Source organism: Bos indicus x Bos taurus, chromosome 19 (genome assembly GCF_003369695.1).
Source record: "Bos indicus x Bos taurus breed Angus x Brahman F1 hybrid chromosome 19, Bos_hybrid_MaternalHap_v2.0, whole genome shotgun sequence".
In the NCBI taxonomy this organism is placed as follows: Eukaryota; Metazoa; Chordata; class Mammalia; order Artiodactyla; family Bovidae; genus Bos; species Bos indicus x Bos taurus.
In genome coordinates this window covers 28,334,666-28,344,869 of record NC_040094.1, presented here as the reverse complement: position 1 = coordinate 28,344,869, position 10,204 = coordinate 28,334,666, and the positions used below count along the sequence as shown (strand labels likewise).

Here is a 10,204-nt window from a genome sequence, read left to right as displayed (position 1 = left end):
CCCCGCCTGCCGCCTCTCAGCAACCCGGCGTGACGTCAATTCGTAGGCGCCCTGGCACGCAGCCACCATTGGATAACTTGAGCGCCTATCAAGATGAAGACCCGCCCCGCAGCCTCATTGGCTAAAGGACCCGCCTTTCTTGCCGGTACGGAAGTGACATACTGTAGTCAGGCCTCGAGGCCTGGCAGCCATCTTGGGGCCCTGCACCCCTACACGTGCGGAGGCGATAGTGCCCTGGTCATGTGGCCTAGCGCGCCCTATCAGGCAAAGGGGGCGAGGTTTCAGCCTCCAGGGACTTCCGGGCTCCCGGGACTACCACTTTCGTCGATCTCTACTCCAGGTCTCCCCTGGACCTACGTTTAATTTTGTTCTCTCCTGCACCAACGATAAATCGGACCCCAACCCCGAATGTGCAGAGATAATGGAATCAAGAACCATATCCCAGCGGCTAGGAGGGTTCCTGGGCTGGAAGAAGGGATGGAGTAAACTGATTTATGAGTTTACTATCATCTGGGGTTGCTGTCATAAATCCTGCCGGCCCCGTTAAGTGTGCTGTTTCCCCAACTTTAGCACCTCTCAAGCTCCCTTATTTTTGAGGCTTACCAACCCTCCGTACTTCCAGCCTGGCGCCCCCCACTGGGGGATTCTTTTTGTGGAGGGCATGGTGGTGGTGCTGTCTGAGCCACTAATGGAAAGCTCGCCCCAGGAGTCTTAAATCCCATAAGGGGAAGCTAACAGCACTGGCTGGAGTAAAGCCTGAGAGCATATCCACTAGGTTGAGGCCCCTTAAGGAAGACCACCACTATGTTATCTCCAAAGGATCCTTTATTGACAGAGGAGGACCGTGGCATTTATATATATATATATAAAAAATGTTTGACGATTTGGCAGGCAGTAATCCCATTGCCCGCCCACCACCCCTAGATTTTTCTGCCCCCCCACCCCCGCCCCTGCACATGGAAGGGAGATGACTGCCCCACTCAGGCCACAAGGCCATACTCCCTTGCAGACAGCGGGAAATAGGGGATTTTCCATGGCCACCCCTTGAACATCAGAAATCAACAAGTATTCTCTCAAAGGGAAAAAAAAAATACAGAAATCAAACATTTAAATATGAAAAACCAAAGGGAACTGGGTGGAAAGAGGCTAAAGACAAAAGGAACTTGAGTTTCTTGGGAAGGGTCTCCCATGTTCCCCTGCCCATTAACAAATGGGCTTGAGGCCTGGGATACGAGGCTCACACAGTGAGTTTGCAGTGACACAGCTCCTTGTAGATCTGCCGACGAAGTTTGGGCATGTCCTGCTGAGTGAAGCTGAATGGCTGAGACAGGGCCAGGTGCTTGCAATACTGGGGTTAATAAAGCAGGCCATGAGAACCACCTACTGAGCACGGCCCCCCCCCCACCACCACCCCCAGTAGGACCTGTGCTACATATTTCTTCTGATACACCTCTCACTGGATCTTTCCAAGAATATTCCCATTTCAAAAACAAACGAAACCAAGGTCCCATAGGCTGGGGTTCAAAAAAAGTCTGACTGTAAAGCCAAGGTTCCTATTTGGTACATAAAATATCAAATGTTAACAGAAAACACTTTGCATTGGGGATCAGAGGCAGTTGTATCAGGGCCAGAGCCCAAGGATCCAGTCCGAACATGGTATGGAGAAGCCAAGAGAGGACCAATGAAATCAGGTTTTCTGCATTCTAACACGTAGGGTTACTCCTGCTATGTAAGTGGTTCTAAGTCAAGTGAGGGAGGCTGAACAGCTTCCCCTTCCCTCCCAACTCTTTAACCCACCTAGTATCTGCTTACCTGCAACACAAAGGCGCCACAGTCACTGTCATTATTCTGCCTGGCCACATTCTGGAGAAGAAGAAGAAGGTAAGCCCTTCTCCTGGAGACCCTATGTGTATAGCTTCAGCTTCTGCCTCCTACCACACCTCCCACCACCTCAACCCTGCTTAAACCTCCTCTAGGAACTTACCATTTTGAAGTAACCTTTCCAGCCCTGGTGGAAATCCAGCCGGTCTTTCTTCACTGCCTCTGCCTGCAGATACTTGGCAATATGCTATGTAGATGGAGGAAAGAAGGAAGTGAGCCTCTGCATTTCCCAACTGAACCCAAGCTGTGCTGGTCACAGGCACCAAGCCCAGGTTGCTCATCAGAGACCCAAAACCCAACCTTCTGCCTGAAATGCCTTGCCACTGGATCTCCTCCCCACATTCTGCCCATCTTTCCCTCCCCTCTCAAACCTTAGGGCAGCGGCGGTTCAGGGTGCGCTGCGAGTCAAAATAGGTGATGGTGCGCCGCCTCACGTCAACAGAGATGAGGGACCAATGCACCTCCAGGTGGATGGGGATTAGCAGGAGCTCTTTATTGAAGATGTCCACCTAAGGAGGCAGGGCTGGAGGTCAGGTAAGATAGCACAGGAGGAGGAGCAGGCAAGAAGCTAAGTGGAAGAACTCAACTCCTAGCCCCTGGACCGTGAGGCAAGGCCCAGCATCTGGATGTTCGGATTCTTGGGCTTAAGGAGGAAAGCAAGACAGAGGAGGTGGTACAGAACAAACACTGGAGGGCCCAGGATAGGCCAGGTACTTTTTACACATTAAAGGTACAAATGCTTAGTAGGTTCAAGATCCTGGAGTCAGACTCTCAAGGTTCAAACTCAGCTCCTCCATGTATGACCCAAGTAAGTAAGTAACCTGGGTTACTAAGTTACTTAGTTAAGTTACTTGGGTTACTAAGCAAGTTACTTAGTAACTCTATACCTCAATTTCTTTTTCTGTAAGACTGAAAATAACAGTATCTATCCTCACCTGTTTGTTACACAGATTGAACTAGTTGATATCCACAATACTCTAAGAACAATGCATGGCACCTAACAGATGCTCAGTCAGTTAACACAACAATCCTGAAACAAAGTTCTCATGAGGAAACTGGCTTGGAAAAGTAAAGCAACTTGCTCAAGGTGAGAGAAATAAGAGATGACAGAGGTGGAATTTAAACACAGGACACAGGCATATAGAAAGCCAAGTTCTTTCCGATGCATGTCACCCCACCTCTACAGGGAAACAGGAATTAAGAAATGCTAGAGGCAATAGCCCTACCTCACTATTGGAATTTCCTGGCCTTTGAATCAGAGGACAGGTAAACTAATCAGAATGGAGAAAAGAACTCTTTCCCACCCCACCAAACCTGCTGCCCTCCGCCTTAATTATATTCCCCAGTAACTTAGGCCAAAAACCTAGACATCATCCTTGATTGCTATCTTTTCCTCATCTCTCATGTCCAATCCATCAGAAAGTCCTATTGGTTCTACCTGCAAGAGCTACCCTAAATAAAACTACTACTATCAATATTTCCACACTGACCACTCTGGTCCAAGTTTCTCATCAGGACTTCTCAGCTACTCTGTTTAGTCTGCCTGCTTCCACTCTTGCCCCCTTTCCATCGCCGAAACAGGAGTTTAAAACGTGAGTCACTTCCTAGATTGCTCGACACTCTTCAATGGCTTCTTAGACCACAAAGAATAAAATCTACCCTGGTTGACCTGCCCTCCACGCCTCACATGATCTACTCTCTGACCAAATTTTCTATGGTTTTTCCTTTGCTCGTTCTGCTCCAACCACACAGGCAGCCACACGGGCCCTCTGATCCTCAAATGTTCTTTCTTGCTCTGTATCCCATGTTCCCGGTGTTCCCTTTGCTTAGTACACCCTTGCCCAGATGTGCACAGGGCTGGCTCACTAAAGTATCAGCTAAGAGAAGCCTTCCCAAACCACCCTATCTGAAGTACCCAGCCCCATGCTACCACATTACTGTTTTGTTTACAGCAAATTATCACTAGCTGTACTTTAACTGGCTTATTGATTCTCACCCCTAAAAGGCAATAAGTTTTCCTTATTTAATACTGTATCCTTAATGCCCAGAACAGTACCTGGCACACAAAAGACATTTAATAAATACTTGAAAGTCTGAATGAACAGAGCTGGGGAAAGGATTCACAGGAAACAGAACTCTTCTTTAGAGGCAAGGTGTTACATAAGATGTGAATTCATAACTCACGTTTTTGGTCCACCTTTTCACCCCATCATAACCTTTGGTACGGAGTTTATCATAGAAGAAGCTGTTGAAGAAATGCACCTGTGCCAACGATACAAAAGAGCCAGGTGGAATCAACAGACCGCAGGCCCTCCCGCCACGTGTCCTCTCCCCCGCCCATTCCATTTCATCACGGCTCTAAGGACTGGTTTCCACAAACTCCAGTCCAACTTACTAAAGGTAAAAAGCACAAACTGTTTTCAACCTCATCTTATAAGTTCCCACCCTGATTTGTGGGGCTAGCCATTGGGGAAAAACACTACAGACTAGGGGAAAGGACTAGAAAAGTTCAGGACCAAGATTACAAATTTGAATTTAACAAATTACCTTCTACTGCCTCTCTCCAGAAAGAAAGACCCTCTTTACGTAAAATGGAAGACATGAGAGACTGAAAAAGCTGCTTAAAACTTCAAAAGTTTTTCCAGGGACTGAAGTATCTAGTTAGGCCTACCTTTTCAGGGACTGTGTCCATGACCAGGTCTCCGTACATGTTCATCACCTGAGGAGAAGACGGGAGGCCACTTGCCATGGAGGGTGTGGCATGGGTACAGGGCTTCCCCAGAGAGGGCCCCCAATACATTGTTCCCCAAACCTACTCTTGGGCCTGTTTCTCCACACCTCCTTACCTGGTCATTGAGCCAGTTCTGTCCATACAAAGTTCCCAGGTCATCCATGGTCAGCACATGCCGCTTATAGGTGACTCGGAAGCCCCTCACCATGGCATTGCCTGGCATCCGCTGGTATGACTGGATCAACTGCAGCACCAGGCCCTTCCTGGGTAGGCCAAGGGTTGAGTCATGCAAGAGATTGGGGACGGGGCGGTGGCTTGGGCACACAGAAGTACCTTCTACTGCCTAGAATAAGAATCTAAAACTTTTTCTTTGGGTCATGGGTCCTTTTGAGGACTTGCTAAAGGCACACTCCCCTGTAAGAAGCATAGGAATACTTAGGTCCACATGGTATTTCAGGGTCCCAGGTAAAGGCCCTCCCGGGTGGCTCACGGGGGCTTGGCACCTTGTCTGCAGATTCCTCCCCTTCAGTTCTAGCTTCCTCCTCCTCCCCGACTACATCCCTATGGGAGAAAAGGCAGCAGCATTCTCTCCCCATCTCTCAGGTCCCAGCCCTCTTCCAAAGGGCATCTCTTTCATGCCTCACCTGGAAGGTGCAGAGAACTCCTGCTGGAAAATGTCCTCTAGTTTCTCCACTACCTCATCAGTGCTGAGGGGTATGAGGCTGCCGTAAGTCTGAAGGAATTCATCCAAGATGCCTGAGTGGAGGGAAGAGAGAAAAGTGAGACTCCAGACTCCGATCTCACAGTCAGCTGAGGGGAAAGATGAGATCCCGGAGGGCTCCTTACTCTGCACACAGGTGACATGCTCCTCCCGCAGAGGGCTGTGCTGGCCAGCTTTCTCCCCAGGCCTCTCAGCCTCTTCTGCAGTGCCCACATCTGAGCCCTGAAAAAGCTCCTGGGCCACGTGGTCCCCGATGCTGCACACGTTGCTGATGAGGATGCTGGCATCAGGGGGTGCCAGACTTCGCTCTCCTTCTGGCCCAAGTGGTCCCCCAAAGCCATTGGGCAGAGTACAAGAGAGGAGACCTGCAAAGCAGGAGAAACAGGATGGAGGCAAGAAACTCGCTCACATCAAAGAACAATGGGAAGAGTAAATGAGGCACGCAAATTATAAGACCACGAGGAGGAGGAACGGAAACAAAATCTACCAGTACAAATACTAAAGAATGAAAACCCTAAAGCATGAAATACTTATGTTCAAGAGGTTATAAGAGACAGAGAGGAAGAGTTATTACAGGCATACCTCAGAGATATTGCAGGTTTGCTTCCAGACCACTACAATAAAGCAAATATTGTAATAAACTGAGTCATACAAATTTGGGGGTTTCCTGGTGCATATAAAACTTACCTTTACTATACTATAATTAAGTGTGCAACATTATATCCAAAAAGTTAATTTAAAAATACTTTATTACACATGAAAAGATGCTCAACATCACCAATCATCAGAGAACTGCACATCAAAACTAAAATGAGGTATCACTTCACACTGGTCAGAATGGCCACCATCAAAAAGTCTACAAACGAGGACTTCCCTGGTAGTACAGTGGATAAGAATCCACCTGCCAATGTGATCCTTGGTCAGAGAAGAGTCCACATGACACAGAGCAACTAAGCCCGTGTGTCTAGACCCTGTGCTCCACAACAGGAGAAGCCACCACAACGAAGAAGAGCCCCCCCCTCTCGACAACTAGAGAAAGCCCATGCACAGCAACAAAGACCCAGCACAGTCAAAAAAATAAATAAACCCCTCTGTCTTCTTAAAAAGAAAAGTCTAGAAACAACGTTGGAGAGGTGTGGAGAAAAGGGAACCCTCCTACACTGTTGGTGGGAATGTAAGGTGGTAAAATCACTCCGGAGAACAGTATGGAGGTTCCTTAACTAAAAACAGCAACTACCTGGTGACCCAGCAGTCCCAGTCCTGGGCATACATCTGGAGAAAACCCTAATCTGAAGGGTTTGCACCCTGATGTTCACTGCAGTGCTATTTACAACAGCCAAGACATGGAAACAACCTAAACGTTCGTCAACGGATGAATGGATAAAGAAGACGCGGCCCATGTAAACACCAGCATGTTGCTCAGCCATAAAATAAAGAATGAAAAAGCTCCCATTTACAGCAACGTGGATGGACCTAGAGATTATCATACTAAGTGAAGTCAGAGAGAAACAAACCACTATCACGTGTATGTGGAACCTGATTTTTAAAAAAAGATAAACTTATTTACAAATCAGAAACCAACTTGTAGAAATATTGAAAACAAACTTATAGTTACCAAAGGAGAAATGTGGAGGGGAAGGATAAATCAGGAGCTTGGGATGAACATATACACACTACTATATATAATATAGGACTTAGTATATATAGCACAGGGTATTCTACTCAATATTCTGTGATCACCTGCATAAGAATCTAAAAGAGAATGAATACATGTATAACTGAATCACTTTGCTGTACACCTGAAACTAACACAACACTGTAAATCAACTATATTCCAATAAAATAAAAATATTTTTAAAAAACCTCATTGCTAAAAATGCTATCATCTGAGCCTTCAGTGAGCAGTAATCTTTTCAGGAGTGGAGGCAATGAAATATTTCAAGAATTACCAAAATGTGACACAGACATGCTACTGAGCAAATACTGTTGGAAAAATGGCACTGATAAGACTTGCTCTACTCAGTGTTGCCACAGACCTTCAATTTGTAAAAAATGCAATGTCTCTGGAGTACAATAAAGTGAAGCACAATGAAATGAGGTATGCGTGTACTCAAAAACAGAAGGAAAGCAAGAAAACATTAGGTTTCAGAGAGATGTAAATTTCAAAGATATTTCTCATAATGCCTCGCATACTAGCATAGTACCTGGTATACAGCAAAGACTCAATAAATAATCAAATAATTAATAAAGACAGAGCCTGATGTTGTTTAGTTGGGGTTCTCCAAAAGAGAAACATTCTGAGTGAGAATGTCACACACAACTGTCCAGGTGACGTACTCCTCTACCCAGAGAGGTCCATCCCACCACTCTAAGAATGAGATGTACATGCATGGGGCACTCACCCTCAGAGGCCAAATGAAGAGAGAGTTCAAGCAGACATGACTGGCTTTTCTAAACCATGATTCCCTCTCTCATCTATGCACAGGGCACCTACTTAGGAATCCTGTTTCCAGGCCTTGACTCTCTTCCCAGTCTTAGTTCCTGCTCCGAGTGGGGCTTAAAACATTGCACAACTGTTCTGCAACGTCTCTCTCTGCCCTCCTACTTTCCTTAGACCCAGCTCTTATCACAGCAAGAGACTCCTGGTCTCCCAGGATCTTAGCCCTCTCCACCCTCTCCTCTGCCCCATTCCCACCTTACCGGAGTCAGGGCCCAGAGGAGACTTTGGAGTCCACCTTAATCCATCTTCCTCCATGGGGGCCCCAGAGGGCACTGGTGGAGACCCTCTCACCCCATCCTCAGCCATGAGAGCACCTAACAGACTCAGCCGGGGTGGAGGTGGTCCCCGGGGGGAGTCAAAACGACAGCAGGGGGATGGCACCTGTGGTGTCACAGCCCCTTCCCGGGGTGAAAGATGGTTCTTGGGGTGTGCGAGGTTCCGCCGCCGGCCCCGGTGGCGCCCCCAAAGCTTCCAGTGGAATGTCAGCGAGGTGCTTTTTGAGTAGAGCAGCATCCGGAAGGCTCTCATAGCTCTGCGACGGCGCTGTGAACAGGTTTTCCGATGAGTAGGGCGGGGAGGGCGAGGCCTCTGGGAAGCTCCCAGCTGACCCCATCTGGGAGGCAGCCTCCAAGCTGCCACTTCCTCCTCCTCATCTTCATCTTCGTCGTCCTCTTCTTCCTCCTCCTCTTCACTAGCTGAGGCATCAAAAGAGGGCCGAGGGACAGGGAGGCGTCTGGTTGGCACTGTGGTCCCTGACCCAGGGTCTGGCCCAAACCCTCCACCTGATTTGAGTCGGGGTTTAGGGGGTGGGGGCCAACGAAGACGCTCCCGCCTGGGACTTGAAAAAGCTGGGGCTATGCCGGGTCCAGGAGGCTCAGGCCCCCAAGACCCAGTCCCTTGTATAGTCTCTTTCATCTTCCAATAGCCTGGAAAACAAAAGTTGGGAGTGTCAGAATCCAAACATCCTACACCCCAGATCCCACCTCTCTTTCTCAGCATGCGTCTTCTGCAATCAGACACAAATAAACTACTGAAAAGAGAGATTTCAAGCAGACATGACTGGCTTTTCTAAACCAGCACTCCCTTTCCTTAGACCCAGCTCTTAACACAGCAAGAGACTCCTGCTCTCCCAGAATCTTAGCCCTCCCCACCCCCTCCTCTGCCCACTCCTAACTTCAGATCTTCCTTATAGTTAACATGGTCCACAAGCTGCCCTTTAGAGTCTGAGGCAAGGAAGAATGGCTAAGCAGCAGGCCTCAGGGCTCCTATTTCTCAGATCCCCACATCAAGCCTAGTATTTTCAGGCTCCACTTCTCTACTTGAATACCACCAGGGGCTTCCCTGGTAGCTCAGACGGTAAAGAATCCGCCTACAATGCAGGAGACCTAAGTTCTATTCCTGAGTCAGGAAATCTCCTGGAGAAGGAAATGGCAACCCACTCCAGTATTCTTTTGCCTGGAGAATTCCATGAACAGAGGAGCCTGGCGGGCTACAGTCCATGGGGTAGCAAAGAGTCGGACACGACTGAGCACTAACACAAGTCTATTGGCACAAGGAATATCCTAATTGAGAGCTAACAAGGGAAATGGCTCAGTACGGGAATACTGACATGGTACAGAGATACGTGAGAACACAACTTCCGCCGGGAATCCGTAAACGAGAGTGAGAAGAGAATTCTCCATCACCGTGGAATGAATGGGGCATGCTCGGGTCGTCTCAGGAGGGAATGGGGATACGAGGGCTACGGTTCAGGTCATAGAATCTAATGAGAAGGGAAGGATTTTAGAGGAAACTGAAAGAGAACCGGATGGCGCTTAAGGAGCCGAGTCAAGGCGCGCTGAGACGGAACTGAGCCGAGCCAGGTTGGCCCAGCCCCCTTCCTGCTCCGTCCTGGGGACCAGAATACGTCCCAGCACCGGTGTGGTCCTACAGGCTCGGGAGACTCCGCGTGCAAGGGCCTTAGAAAGCCCCTTCGAGGGCCTCCTGGGCCCCCATTAGGTGGGAATGGGGTCCAGAAATGGGAGAGGCCGTGGCAGAGCTGGGGGGAGGGGAGGGGGCGTCCTCACCCAGAGCGGGGAAGCCGGGCGGACAGGCCCGAGGACGGGCGTCTCCGGCCTCAGGCTTCCCGGCTCATCTCTCCGGCGGCGGCGGCCCCACCACTTGTGCTGTCTTCAGGCGCAGCCGTCTCAATTTAGGATTCCAACGCTTCTGGGCCGCGCGCCGCGCCGCCCCACCGTGGCCGCCTCTTGCTCTGCTTCAGCCTCCACCTCCACCTCCACCACCTCCCCCTCCTCCTTCCCCTCCCTCTAGCCCCAGGCCCACCGGCCGCGGTGGCGCACAATTAGTGCGTCACACCCGGCGAAGAGCGCCG

The 10,204-nt window shown here is 49.2% G+C and overlaps 1 protein-coding gene across 2 annotated transcripts; it reads right to left on the bottom strand.

The window, feature by feature from the left end:
* Window positions 1-807: 807 nt before the first annotated feature.
* Window positions 808-10,162, bottom strand: SENP3 (SUMO specific peptidase 3). 2 transcript variants are annotated; one of them, XM_027516672.1, is made up of 12 exons: window positions 9,900-10,118; window positions 9,443-9,595; window positions 8,034-8,759; window positions 5,459-5,698; window positions 5,257-5,368; window positions 4,728-4,875; window positions 4,553-4,600; window positions 4,066-4,143; window positions 2,253-2,390; window positions 1,985-2,068; window positions 1,813-1,863; window positions 808-1,348 (listed from the first exon to the last, which is right to left on the bottom strand). In XM_027516672.1, the coding sequence occupies exons 2-12, from the start codon at window positions 9,513-9,515 to the stop codon at window positions 1,238-1,240; spliced, it is 1,809 nt and encodes a 602-aa protein (XP_027372473.1). In that variant the 5' UTR covers window positions 9,516-9,595; window positions 9,900-10,118; the 3' UTR covers window positions 808-1,237. The 2 variants fall into 2 exon arrangements, with proteins under 2 accessions (XP_027372473.1, XP_027372474.1); XM_027516673.1 differs by lacking the exon at window positions 9,443-9,595 and having other exon boundaries at window positions 811-1,348; window positions 9,900-10,162.
* Window positions 10,163-10,204: the final 42 nt, after the last annotated feature.

Excerpts from the sequence above, each read along its gene's own strand:
- SENP3 (XM_027516672.1), bottom strand. The coding sequence starts at position 9,515 with ATGGAGAATTCTCTTCTCACTCTCGTTTACGGATTCCCGGCGGAAGTT. Across the intron at positions 5,369-5,458 it reads GCATGTCACCTGTGTGCAGA|GCATCTTGGATGAATTCCTT; the intron begins GTAAGGAGCCCT and ends CCCTCCACTCAG. Across the intron at positions 1,349-1,812 it reads GTGGCGCCTTTGTGTTGCAG|TATTGCAAGCACCTGGCCCT; the intron begins GTAAGCAGATAC and ends TATTAACCCCAG.